The sequence below is a fragment of the Pseudonaja textilis genome, chromosome 5, assembly GCF_049901715.1.
Source record: "Pseudonaja textilis isolate UNSWEBS1 chromosome 5, rPseTex1.2, whole genome shotgun sequence".
NCBI classification, from domain to species: Eukaryota; Metazoa; Chordata; class Lepidosauria; order Squamata; family Elapidae; genus Pseudonaja; species Pseudonaja textilis.
In genome coordinates this window covers 44109411-44131615 of record NC_141994.1, presented here as the reverse complement: position 1 = coordinate 44131615, position 22205 = coordinate 44109411, and the positions used below count along the sequence as shown (strand labels likewise).

Below are 22205 nucleotides of genomic sequence, written 5' to 3'. Positions count from 1 at the left end.
TGGCATAAAGCAAAATCTAAAAAAACTGCTTATTAGAGGCAAATAAAATTGAGATAAACGCATACAAGATACATAGAAACCCTAGTTCAAGCTATATTCAATACTATGTAAAAAAGGTATTGTGTGTGTTCTACCATTGCATATGAACATTCCTCCAATATAGTATGTATTCCAGAAATATTAGACTTTTGTTTAATATACAAACTCACAACTTTATTTATTCAGTCATATAATCTAATTTATTCATAATATAATGCAAAATTTGTGTAATATGTCCAAAATCAAAATGAAAGAACACAGGGTTTGAGAAAGCAGTCAGCACTTCTATGGAAATTGATTCCAGAACAGAATCATAATCTGATTTAAGTGAGAACCTCATACAGAGAAGACATTTTTCTAGGTTGCTGTTGATTACAGTAACTGAAGTTGTCATATTTCTGTTATAGAGCTGAAAAAAAATCAGAGTTCCTCTCTGAAGAGGTTGTCCTCTGGTTTAGAGGTTTTTTTCTGAAACAAAGCAAAATAAAGAAAAACACATCATATCATGAAGGAAAATATATATAGCTTGACAAAAGAGTTAAGCTTAAGTCCTTCCACCTCCAGTTTATGTTTCAATTTTAGCTCAGTATCACTTGCACAAATCAGAAACATGTAATCCTAAAAATCAAGCTAGTACCTTACCATAAAATGAATTCCTGATCACTTCTTGTAGCTTAATGGCAAAGCAGATGTTTTGTATTTCAAAAGCCCCAGATGCTGTTTCTATCATCACCAGGTAGGACTGGGAAAGTCTCATCCCTAAAAACTTGAAGAACTTTAGGCATTATCCTTCATTAGCTGGACCAATGGCCTCCTTTAGGAGCAAAGCATTTTCCTGATTTCTTGAGCGATACATAAATGGGATATTGAAACTCAATTCTAATACTTTAAAATGGGGGTCCCCAGCCCCCAGGCCATGGCCCAGTACTGGCAGTGGCCCATTCAGAACCAGGTTGTGTAAGTGGAGCTGTGCACATGCAAATGGAGCTGAACACAAACACCTGCTGTTTACACAGAACCATTTCTCTCCCACCCTCTGCTGCTCCGCAAAGCCAGAAAGGTTGGGGACCACTGCTTTAAAAAGTACAGGTTTTTTTAATTTAATTCTCCTTATGAAATGACTATATACTTTTCATGGAAACTTTCTCCTCTTCAGGACTCAAAGGACTCATATTACTGAAACTAAAATTACGTTTAGATTCTCTTAATCTTAAATGGACAAATGCTGGATAAATGGGCAGATGCTGGAAAATATTCATGTGCTCTGCTGGTACTTAACCATCACTCAGTTATGTATTCTTTGATAAAAAGTAATTTCTTCCATTGTCCTCATGATGTTCTTCTCATCTCGAAGTGTTCAGGTATTAAAATAGTCCTTCCCCTCCCCTTATTTCAATAACATCCAACAACAGGTAAGTAAAATCTGGTATGTTTTGCCACCTATTCAAGGAGAAGATATTCTGCTGAAGAAAAGTGGGTAGGAGCTTGTCCAACTGCCATTCTGTAACTTAAAGAGGTATATATATATATATGTGTGTGTGTTTTCTTAAGTTTTCACAGGTATTTATATGTATGGTATTCAGCTTTGTTCAGGTATTTTCCCATGTCATTATAGTTGTGCTTTTAAAGTTGTAGCAACGTTTCGGCAGAATCTCATCTTCCATCATCAGGCTTCTGTATTGTGTTCGTCTGTGAGTCAGGCTTTCACAGCCATTTCTGTTTTAAATTTTGTGCTAGCCTACTGCTGTGTTAGAATGGTTTTTTCTTCATCCTAATTGGTTGGGAGTCTTGGTCTGTGTTTATTGGTCTTGGAGTTTGCTGTGTTCTGCTTGATTGGTGTTTCTAATATCTTCTGTCTGTTTTGTAGCATTTTTTTGTCTTGATTTGCTGGCAACATTGTGTTTTCTGTATTGGAGGCTTTTAGTGCGGCTTGGCTTCAAATAAACATACAGCTATCATTTATTAGGAAGCTAGGTTTCATCTGGGTGCCTGGTTGGGGTGTGTTTGAGCTGGAGGTATCGGGGGGTCTGTTTGTGCCCAGGTGTTTGCTTGGCTTGTGGTGTGGAGATTTTTTTGTTTGTGAGTGCAGGCTTCCAGATAATTGACAGTCTGTTGGAGTCATATCTTCTATTCATGCTTTCAGGTCATTTTTCAATCTCTATGGCTTCTCTGATAATTCTGTAGCTGGGGTTTTCTATAGTGGCTAGGGTTTTGGTGCCATTGAAGTCGATGTTATGACCTGTGGCTTTCGTGTGTTGGACTAGTGAGGAAGTGTGTTCTAGCTTTTTTACTGAATTTTTGTGTTCATCCAGGTGGCTACTTATTCTTCTATTGGTCTGTCCAATGTATGTGGCAGGGCATGATGCACAGGGGACTTCATATATGCCTTGGTTTTCCAGGTCAATTTTATCTTTGGGGTTTCTTAGTATGGCTGCTATATTTCTGTCTGTTTTGAAAGCAGTCTTGATGGGATGCCTGTGTAGTATCTTACTGATTTTGTCTGTAGTACCTCTTATGTAGGGCGGAACAGCTGTTCCATAGGTCTGTTCATCTTCTAGGTCACCATTATGTCTCAGTGTGTTTTTGTGGATCAGGCCTGTGATTTTGCTTTTGTGGAAGCCGTTGGCTGTCAGTACTTTAGTCAGGGTGCATAGTTCAGTCTTTATGTGTGTCTTGTCTGCCAGGTGTTTGGTTCTGGCAATTAGTGTTTTGGCCATGGAGTTTATCTGTGCTGGGTGGTGATGGGATTGGGTGTTGAGGTAGTGGTTGGTGTGTGTTTTCTTCTGGTATATGGTGTGTCCTCGTGTGCCATCTTTTTTTTGTAGATTAGTACATCTAGGAATGGTAGTTGTTTGTTTGTTTCCATTTCCATGGTGAATTTGATTTTTGGGTGTGTGCTGTTTAGGTGTGTTAGGAAATTGTTTAGGCTTTCTTTTCCATGGGGCCAAATAACAAATGTGTCATCAATGTATCTTAGCCATAGTTTGGGTTTGTGGGTGGCATTGGCTAGGGCTCTGGATTCGAATTCTTCCATGAATAGGTTTGCAATGACGGGTGACAGTGATGATCCCATAGGGGCTCCTTCAATTTGCTTGTATCATTGTCCTTTGTATATGAAATATGTGTTGGTTAAGCAGTGTTCTGCTAGTTCCATGAGTTTTTGGGGTGGTTGGTATTTATTTTTGATGATTTCTAGGGTTTCTTTTATCAGGACTTGAGTGAATAGTGAAACCACGTCAAAACTTACAAGCAGATCTTTTTGTTCCACATGTAGATACATCTGCATATATATATATATGAATGATGTGCAATCTCAAAAAACACAAAGAATTGAACAGTGACAGACAAAACTGCCTCAGGAAGACAGAGCCTTGAAATCAAACCCTCCCTATTTCTTCTTATTGGGGGTGTTTTTCTTGCTAGCTGGGGTAAAGCGAAGATGGAGGAGTTCACAGCCAGATAATTAAACTAGTTACTTTGCATACCAAAAGTGTTATGCAAAAAATTAAGATAACATCATTGGCAATAGTAGCAAACATAGATAGAACAGAGTATGGCAATAGGGACTGTACCTTGCATACCAATATTGTTTTCTGACAACTGAAAAATTGGTAGAGAGTAGCATTTCTATTTAATAGTGGAGAAAGGTCCTAAGGTGTTTAATTAACAAATTGTTGCCCTTTTGAGCTAACAGCCTAAGAATCTGTGCAATGACAGCAATCATACGACACATGGCATCTGATGTGCTGAAGTACTAGTACTCATGAATCAACTGTCAGGCTGCAAAAATAGGTTTGAAAAGAATAAGCTAGTTATTACTCAAAGAGTAAGTATTTTACAAAAACCCTAAGCCAAGACTTTTTCCTTAAAAACAGGTGGGCTCCTAAGTGTTCCTGTTGGTTATAATAGAGACATTGTAATAGAAATGTGCAATATATGTATTTTTCCTCTAACAAATACAGTTCCTTGGTGGGAGACAGTGGTAGGCAACCTGGTAATTTGGGGAACAGAGAGTATCAGGGTTTTTGACAATACAGCACATGCCATTTCTGATTATTTACATTACAAGAATGGATCTTCCTTTTTAACAACACCAATAAGGTTTATAATTAATTCTTAAGATTGTTTCTGTCAAAGAAGTGAACCAATTTAATGCCTATTAATTCCCAAACCTTGCCCAGGGTCTGAAGTATCTGTACACACGAAGTTTACCACAGTTCTCTATTTTTCCATGAGTCTAAAGCTTCCTTTCTCTAATCCCTAGAAAAACATAAATAAACATAAACTCAGAATTTCCAGAGGTTGGAAAAACAAATTGTGCAAAGGAGAAAACATAAGACACTGAATGTAATCATTCAAACTAGTCCAATTTGTATTACCTATTTCAATTCTAGAGTTTCAGGTTTAAAGATTAATAGCTAATAGAACATTTCTAAATGTTATGGAATTGCACCATTTTTCAAAAGGAGAAAGCAGTTCTTTGGTAAGCCATTAGCTAAATGAGATAACATTTTCATGTGAGCATCTTTCTGAAGATGACCATGAACTCCAGAGACACTTAGAGAACACTAGGTTGGACAAAGCTGATAGGGGATAGGAAGAAATGTTCTGAAATCCTACATTTTTTTTAGCCATAACCTTGGAAATGGTGTTGACAGGAAGAGAAAACCTATCACCAAATTTCCAGGATGATGTCAAGGATACAGCAAGCTGTTGACTAGTCAAGGAATCATGTGTGCAAAAACTCATTCTGTACACTCACTTCTTCCTTTCTCTGTAAGAAGGCATTACAAAAATCGGTTATTCTCTCCACAGACACTTCATCCAGAAGCAGCACATCTTGCTCCTCATCTGCAGTGTAGTAGGCAGCTAGGGCAGGTAGTTGGGACTTCTTCAAGTGGAAATAAGACAGCACTCGATCATTATCCTTGATGCTGAGGTCCACCAGGATAAACAGAGCCTTCAAAGAAAGAACAAAAACACAATTTTAAAAAGTTCATGGAGCAAATAAACATGATAACACATATTTATAATGATGAGGAATTAAAGGATGATAAGGTTTTATCAGAGTTGTCTTTCTAAACCTAATCTTCTAAGGCTTCTAAATTTATCGAAAGAAATGTAAACCTGTTGCAAGTTTATTCATTAATTTTATTTATGTAATCATAAAGAGTATTGTAGATTAAATTCCACTAATGAAAAAAGCCAGATTTCAGCATGAAAAAAAATTTTGTATTGGTAATATTATCTTGCCAATATTTCCTTTTTTAATATGTTCTACATGCATCAAAATATGTATTTTTGCTATGTTTTGTATATGAATCCAAAAATGTATATGGGTTCACATTTGATGAATTGGACTTCAACAAAAGATTTTGCAAATTCTGGAAAGTCACTTGCATATTCACTTGGAGGATTGTTTCCCTCCAGTTCTTGATTCAACTAGTCTACTTTTCCCACTCTTGATGTCAAATTCTGTTCTAAGGATCAGGCAGGAAAATGGCATAACTTGCAAGTATTTACTGCTAGACAAGTTAAGGAAAGTGATTGGTATCTTTTCTTGGCTTTGTTACTTATCAAAGGAAAACCAACCAGCAACAATGGAATGCACTACCTGACTCTGTTGTTACATCCTCTAACCCCAACTTCTTTAACCTCAAATTATCCACTATTGACCTCACCCATTCCTAAGAGGTCTGTAAGAGGCGTGTATAAGTGCACAATCGTGCCTACCATCCCTGTCCTATTGTCCCCATTTATTTGTATCTATTTCCTGTATTTTTACTCATGTTTATATTTATTCCTATTATCTTGTAAGTGATTGACAAATAAAGTAAAATAAAATAAAAGGCTCTCCTTACCATGTAGTAAGGAAGAGACAGATACAGTAAAAGTGTTGATGAATGCTATCGATGGTAAGATTAACCCACTCCCAAGTTGCCCAACAACTTATTTGCAGGTGCAGATGTGTTCCATGCCTGTGATCTATCAATTGGCAAATTTCTAAACATGGTGTATATTGAGACCTGAACCCAAGAACCAGGTCACGGTTGTGGAGAGAAGGACGTAAGTGACTTGTCAATTAGGCATAGAGTTGTGATGAAATGATACTGATGAAGTTGGAGGGAGTAATAAATAATGAGCAAACATTGTCCTTGATTGATGGTACTGCACCCAAAATTAGCCATTGGAAGAGGCAAAATGATACTACCCGTAAAGTAATAAATAGTAGAACATAAACTCCCATGAATCCCCTTGTTGACAGAAGCAGCAGACCTGACATTGATTACAAAAGCAGCAAAACATAGTATGCAGAAATCATGCTATGTTTGGCTTAAACTACTTTTTTGTGCCACACAGCTTCCCTACTAAAAAAAAAATACAGCACAGATAAATGAGTACCTATCAGCTCAAAATCAAATGCCACAACAACCACTACCTCAACTACAATCACAACTACAACCAAAAATAACCACCAAACCACAGCCACAAACAATTACTATCCCTTCAAATAATTCCACAAATAATATCTCCTTACTCATCAGAGACACCATGGAATGTGAACAGAAACGTCCAAATGCCATTTTATTTGGTCTCGAAGACACCAATGAATCAGACGACATTACCAAAGTTCATGATATCATAAGCAACTCAAATACAACAAACATCTCTCCTGAAGATATCATTGAAATAACCGGACATGGCCCTGGGTGCAAATACAATGACAGCTCTGTGGCCCCAAGATTTTGTAGAGTTGTATGCAAAAATGATTCCAGCAAACGCATATTCATTCATACAATAAATGCTATTGCAAAAACCAATTCCCACCACAAAAAACTTTGCTCAAGACCAGACTTATCCATACTGCAAAGAATCCACTCCCGTGAACTCCGCGCAGTCTGTGTTTACAATAATTTTGTTTCTGTTTGCTAACCTAGTTTTAAGTCATGCACACTCTTTCACACACACACATACACACACTTTGAAAATATGATGAAGCTTGTAATTTGAATTAATAATATGAAATGATAGAGAGAAAGAAAAGATTAAAAAATCTTAGGTGGTTTTTCTAATCAGAAATTGCACTTAAAATTGGGTCCTTCCACCTTCATGTATTTATTATATATAATATTAAAAGTTTGCTGTGTCATTCTTAATTTGAGTGGACAAATAGTGGGTTTTTGTGCAGTATCACTTACATTTAATCCTCCTGCTTCCCCCATTTGTATTTTAATATATAAGATATGATGTAAGCAGAACTAGCACTTCCCAAAAAAATCTTTTGTGGTATTGACTAGGAATATTTCAAACTTACCTTGCCTTGAAAGGCTACTGCTGCTTCACGGTACTTGTTAATTCTCTCAGTATGCAGGGAGGAAGTCTTGTCACTGAACAGAAGAACATGGGTCTGAACTGCACTATCAAAGAGGCCTACTGCAGTCTGTCACGATTAACAGAACAGATGAAGTAATATGTTGATTAGAGAATGTAAGCATTGATTCTCACATGTTCAAAATAACCCTCAGCCATAAGATTATGTTGATTAGAGAATGTAAGCATTAATTCTCACATGTTCAAAATAACCCTCAGCCATGAGATAAATTTATAGTCAATGACTGGAAGAGAATGCAACTGAGTTGAAAGCTAGAGAAAAAACAAAGGCAGGATGATGCTCAATATCAGAGGTAGGCATTGTAGAAGTCACAAACTCCTTTTTTGGTATTTACAAAGCTTCACTTTTTTTTACTGTCCTTTAAATCACAGTTACTTTTTTTTAAGTGGGAAGTTGGTATTTTCTAGTTGGACCCCAAACTGTAAATAGAAAATAAAAAGGGCAAGTGACTGCAGATAAGGGCTTAGTTTGGAACCATATCCACCTGCCATAGCTACATCAATAAGAGGACTAAAAATTTTCCAGGTATGTCTGCTAAGCTTTGAAAAACAGAGTGAACTGATCTAAAATTGGTTACTCTTTTGAAGTTTGCTTGATGTTTGATCTGTTTAATTTTGTGAAATCTCTTTATTTCTTTTTAAATCATTTGCTGGTGCCATTGCTGATATAAATACAATTTCCAAATAATGAATTTAAGACTATTGAACCAAGATATAGGCCTGGTTTCAAGGAAATAAACATGGAAAGTATGACTAGCGTTGGCACAACTTCTACTGAGTAATCTGTATACCTCATCCCCTATATTTGTAGACCAAACATGACATTGATAAAAGGACATGAAAGAAATTATGTCAAAAGCTAAATTACTTTATCCAACCTAGGGCTTGCTGCAATCCACATCGGAAATGGCAAACTTTCTTTAACCTTCATTTTAGTGTTGGTTTTTGTATTTGCCGTAGTTGTTGCTGTTGTAAATCTAAATACTTATTTGGAGATTTCCACTCCACACTTCATTTCACCTCACTTCACTTCACTTTGCTTTACTTTGATACCTCAGTACTCATCCTTAAATGGTTTCAGGAAGCGCAAAGAGTACCAAACACAAGGAGAACCAAACATTTTTTTCCATAAGGAATAATGTAATGAGTCACAAAACAGCTGACACTGACAAGTTCTAGCTTGTGTATTGATTACCAAATAAACAATGAGTACCGGCACAAAATTTTCATGTCAAAATGCATTGAGTACCAAATTTGATGAATTTCAAAACAGTTGAGTACCAAGATACCGTACTTTCATTTAATTTATTTTACCTTACCTTACCTTACTTTACTTTGCAAATCAATAGAAGGGAATTTTACTGAGTTCAATGCTACATTTTTTCAGTTGCACTCTTCTTTGTTTTTTAATTTAAATAATTAAATACCTTGCAATTTCATGTTCCAATATTTTTTAATAAATGAATTGTTTGCTTTCATCATGAATGTAATTAAATTTGCTGTATGGCATAGTATGTTCTTCTAAGTCAGAACAGAGTGAAAGCAAACCTTCTGAAAATACTGAAATGACCACAGTGTATTCTCTCTAATATTACAATGATAAATTATAAAAATAGCAGAAACCTGGAAAACATTATCTGGAACTGGAAACCACAAAGTTGAGGCAGCTTGGAAGAGAATACTAAAAGAAGGAACACATCACTGGGGGCGAAATGATGGAGCAACACACACTAAGTCTCTGCAAGCAGCCTCCAGTCACCTGGCAGTTATCACATAGTCCCCAGGTGGTAGATAATTTGTCATCTGACTTTTCCTTTCGCCTTTCTTCCCCCTAACACTTCCTGAACTGCAGCTGCTGTTCCCACAAGCCAAACAGAGGACTGGAGAGTCTGCAGCTGACCTGCTGCTCCTTCATGTGCCTCATAGAACCACAGTCAGAGAAGGAGAAAGACCTCTGTGTGAGGCCCTGCCAGCTTTTCCATTAAAAAAAGAGGAATATGTGAGAGGATTCCAGAATTAATAAGAAAAGGTCAGTGAGTGCACTTCTCGAAGAGCCTTCCAGCTCAGACCACTGGGACTCTACGTTATGGGAGGTCCAGAATATTCTGGCCTTCAGTTTCAAATCTCCATTTCTCTTTCCATGAAAATAACTAGGCTACAAAACTCAAGAAAAGACCAAGCCAGACATGGGCAATCCTCTGACTATTAACCCTCAACAGGGACAAAAAAGAAATCTCGGCAAGAGATGTATTCCTCACATGCAGAGTTGAAATGCAAGTATCTATCATAAACCTTAAATTACACCTGTGCAACGTTTTCCAGAGCAAGGTCTGCAACTTGCTTTTGAAAGGCTCAGCTTACAGGTCATATTTCAAAAAGAAGACATTAGAGCAAGAGGCAAAAGAAAATATAATGTTTCCATTTATGATAACATTTAATTACAATTAAATATACTTAACACAGTTATTTTTCTTTTTAGCATTACAGTGGTACCCTGATGCTCAACTGCTTTGAAACTCATTAAATTTGGTATTCAATGCATTTTGACATGAACATATTGTCCCAGTACTAATAGTTTGTTTGGTACCTGAGGCACAGGCTAGAACTTGTCAGTGTCAGCTGCCTGGTGACTCACTACATCATCCTTATGGAAAAAATTTGGTACTCATCATTTTTGGTACTCATATGCCTCCCAAAACCAATTAACAATGAGTACAGAAATACCACTGTATAATTTTGGAGGTCTCTGGAAGCTACATGCAACCTAACTCTAGGATCAACCCTTTCTGCTCACATGATATATGCCAAGCATATGCCACTATGAATTATTTAGGATAACAGATAATCTGACATTAAAACTTTCCTCCTAATATAGCAATTATTTTCCTTATTATAAGAATAAATTAAACCTATTATTATAAACTATACCTAAATCATTATAAACTCAGCAGTCAAATAAAAACTTTACTAATTAGGTTGTAGAAAATTCCTTTGTTACCATAGGGTTGTACTCAGTCACCCAACGGAGTTCATTGATCCTGATAAAGCGACTCAATTTTGCAACATCAACTTTCTTGCCATCTTGGATTTCCAAATCTTGCCTTTTGTTATCCACCTGAAGTAAAGCAAATAATCTTGCTGTCACCGTTGCATTTCAGCCACTATTGTTTAAAACATTTGCAGAAAGCATTTCAAGTGTGATAAGAAACAATAGCCAATAATAATCTTTCAAGCCCCAGACATTACTTCCCCACTTTTGAGCTTTATGTTTTCTACACAGATTTTTAGCCTTCTGCCTCTCTACAAACAAATTTCTCATTCCATTTATTTCCATCTCATATACATATAAACTATGCTTTGGTCAAGATTTTCATAGTACTCACTATCCTAGAGAATTTAAACTATAAAGTCTTTGGTTTTTTTGGTTTAGCTAAAGAAACAGCTAACATAAATTTCTGAATTATTAGCAGTTGAATTAAACTACCCTGGATTCTAAAAAAAATAAGGTGGATTATTAAGCATTTATGGGACTTTAGGAATAAGATCTTTTTTAAAAAAAAAACCTAATTTCTACTTTTTGCAAAAGTTCATCTGCTAATTTCATTACTTCTAAGCTTAAGAAACACTGGCATAAGCATGTATAGATTTCCTGGAAACATTGTGCAAGCAAAAACCCTCTCCAATAAATACAGGCATTTTCCCAGAAGATCAAGGAAAAACATTCAGACTCCAAAAGCTCCATTTGTGGGAACTGATCTCCCACTGACATCTTCCTGGATCTTACTGACAGTCCCTTAACAGACAGGCAAGTAGCAAAAATTCAACAACAGATAACAGATAATCAGAGTTGGAAGGGACCTTATAGGTCATCTAGTCTGCTAGGAATCTAGCAGATTCCAGAGGATTGTCAGTGTCAGTTAAATTTCCTTACTGATGAATGCATGGCTCTATAGAGTACAAGTGAATGATTTGTATGACGGAGGGAGAGAGAGGGAGATCCCGGGCAATGCACATCTCTATATTCTACTATATTCACCAAGCAAATGTGTTCTTTTCCCCAGAAATACCTGTCCCAGTCTTTTTTTTTTAATAGAAAGTCTTTTGACTTTGTTATTACTATATCCCTTCAAATATCAAAGCAGCCATTAATGTCAGTTATTCTTTGACTGGTGTGGGAAGAAATCAAAAGTAACTCAATAGAAAATAAGGAATGTTAAACTGGTACAAAACAAGTGAGAGCCAGAACACATAAACTTTTGAGATACTTCCAGTGACCATTGGAGTCAGTGGAAAAAGCTTTTACTCGGGGTTGGGATGGGCTACAGACTCTGTGAAAACAGATCAGCCTTATTCCAATGCTATACATATTTTTTTTGTTGCATAAAGGCTGTCCTATATCAGAGAAGCAACATATATATGTATTTTCAGACATACCTTCTTAAGGAAATTATTTGGGGAGGGTGGGTTATTCATCCAATGCCATTGGATTAGGCCTGGATTAGTGTGGTTAGTTTTTGATGGCAAAACTCTGGTACTTCCATGTCATCTTAATATATCCAGAAACCCCAAAGAATGTCAAGCATTGAACATAAACCCATCAAAAATATTTAATAAGCTACCCCCAGTCTGATGTTTTGGGCATATACTGTAGCCTTGTAATTCTTGTTGCCTTCAGTTTACATGTTAACCTTGAAGATGTAGCTCTATACAGCAGTTAATTGATTATTTAGCCTTCCATATCTACATAACAAGGGAAGTCCTTGCTTAGTGACCACACCCCAGACCAGCAAATCCCAGCTTGTACTAAGCACAATAGTCACTAAGCAGAAAACCATGTGACTGTAATATACTTACTACATCATTCCCTATTTGGTCATTAAGTGAACCATCTCATAGCTGTAACTTATGGTTTTACTTCCATATTCTCCATTTATCTGCTTGTCCCAAGTCATTTGGGAAGTACACAAATGTCAATCATGAGATTTGAGAATGCCACAACAGTCATAACTGCATATTTGTTGTGAAGTGCCTAAATGGCAACTATGTGATTGTGGGACACTGCAACCATCATATAGATGAGAATTAATTGCAAGCTTTTATTATTATCACAATAAATTCAAATGGTTAGGAATGAAACAGTCAGCAAGCAAGGACTACCTGTAATAGACTGGGTTGACTAGAATCTCTTCAATAGTGGAAGAGAAAAAGAGGCCTTCAAATGAGTCGTGATTCCTGGTAATTATTGTACATGGATAGGTCCATGCAGTGTCCTAAGCAACAATTTTGGAAGTGGTTTGCCACTGCTTTTTTCCTAGGGCTGAGATAAAGTATCTGGCCCAATGTCACCAACTGGCCCATTCCAGCATCTTAACTACTCTGCCACATTGGCTGTCAATAGAAGTATTAATTGGATATTTTTTAATCAAGCAGACATATTCTGTGGTACTTTAAGGTGATTAAAAAACAACCACTTATTCTGACATCATACCAACTGGCCAAGGAAACTTGCAACCAGTATCTCTACTCAAAGTAACTAAAAGAATTTTCTGTACAAATCAGTTAACTACAAGTTCAACTTACTGAGTGGGGACTGTATTTGTAATTCCTACCTTGTTCCTCAACAAGGACATTGTTAGTTTAGCTATCTCTCAAGAAGGGGAAAAAATCTTTCTGACCATACTTAATTTGCAGATATGATTTATTTTCACTCCCTACCTCTTAATATTAAGGCTAAAAACTGGGAGAAGGGGATGTCAAGGTTTATAGTAGAGAAACAAAATAGGGTGAAGGCCCTAAAAGATGGGTGTCAAACTCGATTGCATCATGTAACATATTGCGATGTATCACAATGTTTTTTGCCCTTGCGGAGCCAGGGTGGGTGTGGCCTGTGCATGACGCATCTGGACCGCAGGACTCCAATTTGACACCTGTGCCCTAAGATATGCAAATGGAAAAATATCATTATAAATCATATTAGATAATAACTATGCATCACTGTCAAGTAGATGTATGCAAAATGCTTCATGGTGAAAACCCTATAATGGACTGTTCCAACCCAACCAGACATATACTGATTTTCAGTTCAACTGCCTCAATATTTTTTTCAGTATTGCTGGAATGGTCTATTTTGAGGCTGAAATGTTGAAGTCAGAATAATGTTGGAACACTTCTGATAAGACGGAGACAGCCAGTTGGAATAGGACCTTTTAGAACTGGGTCATTTCAACCACAAAACCTTTTAAAGCAGTAACAGACAGCGCCAGCTGGTGCCTTTGCAGAGTACAGAAAAGCAACTGGCTTGCTTAATGCTTTTGGATGTTTAGACATACATAGATATGTAAATACAGAAGCAATCCATGCCAAGCCTATCAAAAAGATGTTTCATAATATAGAAGCATGCTAGAATACTAGTGCAATTAATAACTAGATGTTATATTAGCACTGTAACTCAGCAAATCATTCAACAAACTTGATATTTCTCTCCCTTTCACTTTTCAAATTTTGAAAGAGAACATTTAGGAAAAAAGGTATCATCTGATACTTTGGGTTTCATGGGCCCAAGTTGGATAAAGCAGCTCATTTATCTCTTCATAAAGTATATAATGCCCATACAGTTTGTACAATTCTCCTGGGCTGAAACTAAGCACAGATTCTCGAAGGTAAAATGGGGATGGATGGATTTTAAGGCAGTAAGGCAATGAACAAGAGAATACGCACAGCAGAAATATTACTGTAACATTTTTTGGGGGGTATAAGTTACCTAAATTTATAAAAATGTGTACTGATTAATATCATTTGATCTTGCTTTTTTAAAAGCTGGAGTCATTCCAAAATATTCGACTGACTTTGAGAAGAGAAGTTCTTTTTTTTAAAGGATCCTCATTGGATATCTTTCCTATGCAATATATTCATAATTTGTTTCTACTACTCCGGGAACCATCTCTTCATACCATTGTCTCTGCCTTCATCCAGAGGAATAGAATAGAATAGAATAGAATAGAATAGAATAGAATAGAATAGAATAGAATAGAATAGAATAGAATAGAATAGAATAGAATAACAGAGTTGGAAACCCTACACCACTTCAGACAAATATGGTAATCCAATATTTTTTAAAAACTTCCAGTGTTGGAGCATTCACAACTTCTGGAGGTAAGTTGTTCCACTGATTAATTGTTCTAACTGTCAGGAAATTTCTCCTTAGTTCTAAGTTGCTTCTCTCCTTGATTAGTTTCCACCTATTGCTTCTTGTCCTGCCCTCAGATGCTTTGGAGAATAGCTTGACTCCCTCTTCTTTGTGGCAGCCCCTGAGATATTGGAACACTGCTATCATGTCTCCCCTAGTCCTTCTTTTCATTAACTAAATATACCCAGTTCCTGCAACTGTTCTTCATACGTTTTAGCTTCCAGTCCCCTAATCATCTTTGTTGTTCTTCTCTGCACTCTTTCTAGAGTCTAAGCATCTTTTTTACAATGTTCCAATCAGAGGTGATATTCTGCAGGTTCTGACCAGTTCTACAGTACAGTATCCTTAACCTGCCATGCACACCAAGCCACGCACACCAAGCCACGCCCACAGAACCAAGGTAAAAAAAATTGAATCCCACTACTGGTTCCAATGATGTTTTAATGAGGAAATTTCTTTGCCATATTTATAATATTTTAAACCAAACTGAACAATACTGTTATCCTTTTTGCTGTAACACTCTCATTTTCCTAATGCATCATTTGCCATTTTTTTCCTACAAAGGAGGAGGAAAATATGGGGTAGCTACAGAATATTTTGATTGCTTGCACTTAGAGTTTTCCCCTTGGAAGTACTCCTGGGTTGCATTGATGCTTCAGCCAGTCAATGATCAATGAAACACATAGTCATGGAAACTTGTTTGACAGCTGCTATTTAGATAAATGAAGAGTTCATACCAAATTTGTTCAGTCCTGCCTTTATTTCATAAGTTCTTGTGCCAGGAGAATACTGATAAATTTTTGTTCTATAAATAGTGCCTCTTCACTGACAATATTGTTGATTGTTGTTTTTATCATTTGTTCTGCTTCATTGTACAATTTACATGTTTTGCATTTGAGCCCTCTAGTTCTAGATATTTTGGTACTCAACAGGTATAGTTTTTCAGCTGACTTGTTATAGTGTTTAATGCTACTTGATTGGTGAGACTTGATTGGCTCATAGACATCCAACTGCTGTCCATGCAAAAGGGAGGCTTTAGAACATGGACTTTGCTACTCTTAGCCCAGTACCCTAACCATTATGTCATGCTGGCCTTCATTCCCCATTGACATGATATAAACCATCAATATTAAGAAGGCGTATTCCATGGTTAACAGGATACAACAACAAGCTTTGTAATGAAGCATCTTGTGGTTTGGGCAACTTCAACTCAGCTTCATCACTTTACCTTTGAGGACTGCCTGAGCAAGATGCTCAACAGTCTATTGAGTTTTTGAATTCATAAAGCATAGCTGAATCTAATGGAAGAAAAATAAATCAAAAGTTATCCTAATATAGTTTGGGGTTAAAACTAATTTGTTCTTACTCCAAAATTGGATGAGTTAACAAGTTGCAAAACAGTATCCTTGCAACTGACTCACTTTGGCTTGTTTTATGAACCAAACTTTGGAATATCATATAGATTCCTACATACCATAAATATGGCTGAAGAAAAATATACCTATTAGCTGTAGCATTTAGTTATTATCCAAGGAAGAAGCAGAACTGCAAAATCAAACCTACCATACGAAAGACGGAGATGGTATTTTGGGTGATATTATAGTGAGAAAGAACTTGAGAACTGGTGCAGATCCCAAAAGGTATATCTGGTATATGTTTTACCGTGGTAAGGAACTCTAAGGCTTCGGGTTTTCCTGAATCCTGAAAAAATAATGAACAAATTGAGAAAGATTTTGCAGCACTATGGTGATTGGTTTTTGTCCCCAGAGCTATCCCATTCATAAGTGTAGGAATGGGAAAAGGTATAAAAATTCTCTTAGAGCTTTTCCTGCAGTGAAATTTTACCATCACGGAGCAGGTCCCATTTCAGAAATTTAATTTATGCATTATTTAAATAATGGTTTATCTGAACGCTATCATTCAATTCTGAAGCTCGCAGAGCAACAAGCAAATTAAACAAAAGTACATTTGAGGCTTTGCCAATTTATTTTAGGTACAAAGATAGAGGAGGAGGAGGAAGAGGACGATGATACAGGAGAGAGAGAGAAGGTAGGTAGGTAGGTAGGTAGATAGATAGATAGATAGATAGATGTCCCTGCATCACATCAGTTACCCTGATTATTGCCAATTAGACAATCTGAATCCCCTTGGGGCATTGTTCCAGAGACACTTTATTACCAGATTCCTCCATGCCTTCAACAATAGCAGAGCTTCTAATGTACTGCTTTCACTGGAAAATTTCTCTAAAATTCAGGGAATTTTTCAGACATGTAGCTGTCTTGAAAATAGCCTATGTTGAGCTATATAGCACAGTCAAATATCTACAGTTAACCATAGGAAATGTTTTGTGATCATATTTATGTCATAAAATGTTTTATAACATTTGCAAAATTTCAACTCTCCAGGAGCCATAGGTCCAGGATTTTGGATACATTCTGTAAGTTAACCATTTGATGTACCTTGGTTCAAAAATTGTTGCTGTCAGAGCTCCAACAAATCCACTCCCAGTCAAATCATAAATCTCTAGCCGCATATCTCAGAATAAATAAAAATTATTTATTAGGAGTGGACATGTTGGCATTAGCTGGGTGCAGCTGACACTAAAATACACCATTCATTTCCCCCTTGACCCTGGTCTTCCCCCAACCCCCTGGATGTATATTCTCCAATGGGACACATCTGTAGCCAAGAGTCACCAATCATGCTCTCCAGTAATATTCTTGTGCACCGACAGCTTTGGGCTGCCAAGGTGATTATCTGAGGCATTTAAGGAATGCACTGCTTTCCCCCACTCTTTTTCTGCTGGCAACTAAAAAGACCAAAAGAGTATTTTTTAGTTGACAGTTGCCTTATGATGCACCATTTCACCCAATTAAAGGTTACACACAGAGGTGGGATTCAAAATGTTTAACAACCAGTTCTGTGGGCACATCACTCACATCGAGGCACGCATCTCCTTGCCTGGCCTCTCATGGTTGTGGGAATGCTGCAACAGTCATAAGTGTGAAAAATGGTCATAAGTCACTTTTTCAGTGCCATTGTAACTTTAAATGGTCACTCCACACAAGCAAAGTACTAGCAAAAGAGGGGGAAAAATTCCAGAGAGGTTCCTGAGACAGGAAGTCTGGTCCTGCCAAGAATGTAATAAGGTTTAACGGAGAGGCAGGTTCTGTAAGCAACACCAGAATATTTCCTTCCTGCCTTCCTTACAGGATTAGGCCAGTAATTTCTTCTAACAACTGGTTCTCCGAACTGCTTAGAATGTTAACAACCAGTTCTAGCGAATAGGTGTGAACTGGTAGAATCCCACCCCTGGTTATAAAGTTTTGTGTGTGTGTGTGTGTGTGTGTGTGTGTGTGTGTATACATACAGAGACCTTGCAAGGAATGGTGGAAAGATACATCAATCTGCAACAGTCTTCCCCAAAATTGGATTCTTCAGAGGGCCAATTAGGAGACAAGAGAGTTACAAGCCAGCTCTTGACTGTACTTGTAAGAAAGGTTGGCCTATGGCAGAAAAGAAGACTGTCTGTGATGACCCAGATGTTGGTGAATTAGAACTCCTGGCATCTTCTTTACTAGTGGGTGTTATGGTAGGATTTGGTAACTGTGGTTCAATAATATCTAAAGGACAACAGTTTTCCTACCGCTTCTTTTACAGAGATGTAAAAGAGATGTAGTGGGAGGAAAAGGTGGAAAAAAACAGAAAGAGGACAGGAACATGAAGATGATACAGAGGAAAGGCAAAATGGTGAGGACCAGAATTTTTTTTAAAAATACAACAAACAATGAAAGCAAGACACATTCTAATCTAAATGAAAGTATGATAGCAATACAGTAAGAATTTCTTCCAATTTGACTGTCTTTTAAACTTATCAGCAATTTAAGAGGAGAATGCTGACATCTGGTGGCTATTTGTTTTTACAGACTCTGTTGAAGATGCATTTTAAGATCACTTATAATATACCAAACTTCAGAAAGGTCTTTTATGTTTGTAATTTGTTGTAATCTTCTCTAATGATGAAAGAGCATGATTAGAGAGTTAAAATTGGCATATTGGTTTATTACAAAGTGTTTATTATTGCTGTTGCATTTTTATTCTTAGAGAGAAGCATTCTTGAAATATGTCAACATTATTTAGCTATGTTCAGATATAATGTCCTTGGTATAGGAAAGGGGATTCCTGTTCCCCTCATATAGCAAAATGTTTTGGGCTATCTAATGTAGACACATTCTTATGGGTAGAATTTGCTTCCTTAACTTCATACCTGTTTAATACATTGGACTATACTTGTCATAATTCCCAAACAATGTGGATCAAGATTGTGTGTTGTAGGTCAGTCGTGTTTAATGGGATTTATTGATGCCCTTTGAGGATACTCCAGGGGAGACCCTCCTGTAACTATGGCAGCTGCAGGAAAGTATCATGTGCTCATTTGGCTCTGATTATGAGAAACAACCTTCAGAAAACATGTTGAGAAAATAGACAAACGTATTATGTGCCCTTGAGGTAAGTTTGGCACTGATTCAATAATGCAGCCTTCCCCTAACCTGAGGCCCTCCAGATGTTTTTGACTTAGCACATCTTGGAAGGTAGCAGGTTGGAAAATACGGCTGTCGTGATTTTTAACTTGGATTTGTCTTGTGTCCCTGTAGCAGGCAGATTAATCTTTCCTGGATCTGTTGATATCACAGCATTCTATAACATGCTAATTATACCTTTCCAACTTCCACAATAAGCTCCTCAATTAGCAAAAAGTTGTTACTTTAAAAAACTTCTATGGCATTTTTAAAAAATCCTTAAAAATAGTATACCATAAAGAAATAATAATATAAAACATTAATAGACTATTTTCAAAACAATGTTAAAGTAGCAAGGACTGTTTAAAAGTTTGAATTAAAAAGATAAATCTGGATTCTTTTTGAAAGCAATGAGGAAAAAGTCCTTTCCATGCAATTGAAAACTGAAACTGGCCACAAGAAAGATGGTCCCTTAGGTCAGTGTTTTTCAGCCCAGCAAGTTTAAGATAGATAGATAGATAGATAGATAGATAGATAGATAGATAGATAGATAGATAGATAGAATATTATATATTATATATATAATATTATATATTATTATAAGATACTTATATGCAAAATAAACTATCTTGGGCAGGGGGGTGATACAGCATGCTAAATATTGTTCCCTTAAATATAGTTTATGAAATCAGACACATTTTTCATAGTTGACACAATGTGCTAAGCTATAAATCATAGATAATAAGCATAATGCCTAGGTTACACAAGTACTAAGCCCAAAGCAGGCAAACTATAGTGCACTTTCTGTAAAACCAATCACTCAGTATCTTGTTGCACTTCAACAGACCTCAAAGAATCCAACAACTGCCACCTCAGCTCCATCAATGAAGGCTGCAGTACTTGGGATATCTTCCAGAAGCACAGGCTTTCTTTCCTCTTTGATAGTATCTGGAGGAAATAGAAGGAAAGTTCTGTTTGGCCAGCATCTTTTTATGGTCAATTTCATCCCATTGTCATAATGACCTGCTTTGAATATTCCTATTAGCAAATCTTCACCTGGACAAACATATTTTTCTGGGAATAACAGGCAATGGTTTTGGTGCCAACCTGCCACGAAGCAAGATCTGTTGCAGCATGGAGCATTCTTAGATGATTTACCTGATGTTTAAAATTCCACTTCTCAAAGTAAGGCCTAAAGCCACCTGGTTTTTCAGATGGGGAAATCTGCTTGTTCCATTTGGTTTTTAAGGGATAGATGGAGCTGATAGATTACTTTTAGGCTTCAAGTCTCATTCATGACAGATATATTTCCTCTTATGTTTCTTTTATGCAGCTGAATTTTATTCTTGTGGTTTTTTTTTCAATACAAGACCAAAGCATGAATAGAATCCATGTTATTATTTCCCATCATGAAGAACTGAGACTGCTGTTTGAGTGATTTCATAATAAATAGGAATTTGGAATGAAATAAGCAGCAATTTGATTTACAGTGATCCTACATGTTTATACCGATGAAGGGGACCAGTCTGTGCTACAGCCTCTCTTTTCAATTAATTTTCAATTAATTAAGGTTTCCTAGGAAAATCGTGCATCTGATTTCCCCTAAGATTTTCCTAACCTTCTTGGGTATTGAGAATTGTATTCTAGCTAGGAGTTGAGTGTGCTGCCTACTACAGTAGCATTCCCACAGTACCCCTCAGATGGGTTACCCTTCCTTAATCCAAACTGGGATAGCCATGCTTACTGAAGGTGTTGAGGGCAGGAATCCAGTACCTTTGAAAGCTGATTTAAATGCTGCTCTCTATTCCCATTTATATGATTCTTGGTCTGTTCACTATTCCTTTTTCTAAATTTGAGACAAGCCTTCTTACCTTCAGATGAGGAGTTTTTCTGTCCAGATCCTAACAGGAACACACCACTGAGGAAAACTAAAAGAAACATATGCAAGAGGGAGTTTTCCATTGCTCTGACTTCTTTTCTCCTTGTCTGCTCTTCTGTTTCAGGCAGAAAAAAACACCTTTGAGAGCCGTCACTTAATCAGACGTGACAGATCCAAAAGCTGTGGGAGTGAAACAGTTGGGAATGGCCACCTGTATCTTTTTTTTTTCTTCTGATAAGAAACTAATGGGGATATGAACTCCCAAATGTTTCCTCTGATGTAATAAATCTATTTATTCTAAGACAAGCTCCATTTTCATAGCTTAGCAAATAAAAAACAAAAACGCTGAAGTTCAGGTAAGTTAACATTGACAGAACTCTGCTGCTTATTTCTGCACAACCAGGCTAACATTAAAACTGTTTTTAAATGTTCATTTGATTAAAAAAATCACTATAGATTTTCAATTGATTAAATCTTCACATTGTCATGAATTCCAACCAACCCCCTCCCTGGTGCCTGATGAGACACAGAGGAAAGGGAAAGGACGAAAAAACCTTTCAAAAAGTTTGCATAGAAAGAGATACTAGTATGTTGTCAAACATTATTTTTAGAACTTCATTACCTTTGAAACTAGATAGCAATATTTTAAGTATAAAAATTAAATTGCCAATTTCATTTCATATATATTTTCAATTGAAACAAATGTTTTCAATTGGTTAAATATTGCAGTCCTATTTTTATAGATATTATTTGTACTTGTTTGCTGGCCTTTAGTAATATCACCCACAAATCATATGGACTGGAATTCAGAGAGTCTGAAAAATCTTTTTTCTGAAAATTTGTTATATGGCTGTTTCAATTAACCTCTTATCTCACGCACATTTTGCCTGTACCACCTCCCACCACTGTATCTTAAGTTTCTATGAAATGAACAATGCTTTATCTTATAGAACCCCAGTAATTTCTGCCTATTACACAGAACAGCATTTGTACAGGGAACATTCTTCAGGTTATTTGCTTGTTCGTTTTATTCCTTAATTCTGTGATTCTGAATATAGTCTTAAATTGTCAGCTAGCTCTTGTTTCACCTTACTTCTCAGATCAACTATCATGGGAGGCACATATATCCCATTTCCTGATTCTGCAGGCCTCCCAGACACACCTAAAATCAAATTTCAAAATCCAGAGC

The 22205-nt window shown here is 36.7% G+C and overlaps 1 protein-coding gene across 1 annotated transcript; it reads right to left on the bottom strand.

Moving 5' to 3' along the window:
• Nucleotides 1-256: 256 nt before the first annotated feature.
• On the bottom strand, nt 257-21404 carry ERP27 (endoplasmic reticulum protein 27). The gene is made up of 7 exons (XM_026701719.2): nt 21009-21404; nt 19985-20085; nt 16181-16318; nt 10430-10546; nt 7355-7480; nt 4802-4999; nt 257-507 (listed from the first exon to the last, which is right to left on the bottom strand). Exons 1-7 carry the CDS (start codon nt 21097-21099, stop codon nt 460-462), a joined length of 819 nt encoding a protein of 272 aa, XP_026557504.1. The 5' UTR covers nt 21100-21404; the 3' UTR covers nt 257-459.
• Nucleotides 21405-22205: the final 801 nt, after the last annotated feature.